General features: G+C 41.8%; 1 protein-coding gene across 1 annotated transcript in view; it reads right to left on the reverse strand.

Annotated features, from left to right (window-relative positions):
* Positions 1–192: 192 nt before the first annotated feature.
* The window catches only part of LOC101857759 (myotubularin-related protein 4), a gene marked incomplete in the record, with an annotated part of 29,925 nt that continues 28,146 nt past the window's right edge, over positions 193–1,971 (reverse strand). Inside the window, 1 exon segment of the mRNA XM_005112285.3 lies at positions 193–1,930. Within this exon segment, the coding sequence (XP_005112342.2) occupies positions 1,759–1,930 (172 nt within the window).

Here is a 1,971-nt window from a genome sequence, read left to right on the forward strand (position 1 = left end):
GGGGGAAATAGTGGAAATAACTAACTGAAAAAGGTTTAAAAAACTGTCAATGTCGCAATGTCATTAACCTTACACTGCTGGGAGGGACAAATCTTTTCGCGATTGCCAAAGTATGAAAAACGGCATCTTCTGAGAAGCAGACCTCTCCCGTCATGCTTGAAAAGGTTAACCCCGTGAAAGTCCATATTTTATTCGGAATGCCAAACACATGATGATATGAGCGAAGAAGTTGAAGTGATGAAAGAGAAAAAACAACAGGTACAAAGCACTTACAATACAAACATAGAAAATACTTAAAGATTTATGAAAACAATAGGCAAAACTAGACACCAAGACTGCCAGCAAGCTCATTGACCTACTTGCCTATCCCGATGGCAAAATCAAGAACTAGCTGAGACAGACACAATAAACCTATTGGGGAACCCACGAGCCAGAAATAAGACAATACAAGAGGCTGGTTTATTAGTGCCAGGTACACTTAAAACTTCTGCAGACAGTACCACCATTGGACCAAAAGAATGGCGTCCTCTTGAGAAACAAGTCACCTATGTCCTCGACAGGAAATGGTCATCCTCCTGTTCCGAAAATTGTGAATTGTATTGGAATAACAAACATGTCTCCAAATACACCATCCATCTCCAATAACTTCTGAAAAGACTGTGCCAAGTGGGTGGAGAATCTTAAAAATTTCCAACTATCCAACTAAAGAACTACCCCTTTTTCAGTAACCGAACTATGGCAATCAACATCACAGCCCAGCATGATAATAACAGGATCAAATGGCACAACCATCTTCGTAAATGAAATGACATTACACAACTGCTTTGGGTTCGGAAAAAAATTAAGTTGGAGACAGAAGATACCCAATTCCAAGTACACCCTACAGAACATTCTAGTGTACACTAGTGACACCAATGACCAGGAACAGATTGAACCTTTCAGTAGTGTGCCCGCCCCCTGCATCTATTGTCTCAAAACACAACTTATCCTAATCTGTGAACCACACCCCCACGCCAGAATAAAGCCCAAATGTACTCCCAAACAACAATGACCTAATCAACTATCCATCCATTGGTCCACGTCACCTCTACACCGTCGTCAACAAACAGTATTTCTTGCTTATAGATACATCCATTTTACGGAGAAAATAAAATTTGGGAGATCTTTCCACATGCACAGTAGGGATAAATAATATGTTCACAATTAATAGAAACGGTACAGGAAGAGAGCATTGAATACAGGCTTGACCAAACCAAAGAACAAAACGATGTCTGTATAGATTCACTTAAACACCCGTATACGAGAACACCACAAATGGTAGAAATCTTTCTTCAAGAAAATACTGAAGTAAAAAAAAATAATAAATTTCACGGCAGATTTCTTATTAGCACAATAACAGGATCAAAACAAGAACTAAGATTATGAACTGAACACTACATTCAGGGAAAATAGACATAAGTCACAGACAAATTATTGCAACCTTTACGCTTTTTCTTTCTGGATTTATATAGATAATTTTAGTTCTTTCAGTGTACACCTGTCATAAATTTGCCACCAGTGTGTGGCTACTGTCTCTGATAAAAATTGCACTAAAGCATTAAATTGGTTTGGTCTAAAAATTGATCAATGATAAGAACAGAAAATTGTGACAAACGCCGTTTTTTCCCTCCTGTAGCCTTCATAAAACATATTTCGATAGCGTGGGGCGGGCTGGACAGGGAGAAGCTCTGTGGGTGGGTGTATGAGCGGGCCAACAATCTAGCCGTCGGCGACCAGCGTAGGGATACGGCCATCGGAGGAGGCGCCTGGACTCAGCTGCAGCAGCGTGGAGTGACAGCGGTGGCACACACGCTCCGGCTTGTTGAGGTGGGCGTGGGGCACCGGCGCTCGGTAGTTGCTGCACTCATCGCAGAACACTTTGCCACAGTTCCTGGGGGAGGGGATGGGAAGGGTAGGTATGAGGTGAGGTGA

The sequence above is a fragment of the Aplysia californica genome, unplaced genomic scaffold, assembly GCF_000002075.1.
Source record: "Aplysia californica isolate F4 #8 unplaced genomic scaffold, AplCal3.0 scaffold01227, whole genome shotgun sequence".
Classification (NCBI taxonomy): domain Eukaryota; kingdom Metazoa; phylum Mollusca; class Gastropoda; order Aplysiida; family Aplysiidae; genus Aplysia; species Aplysia californica.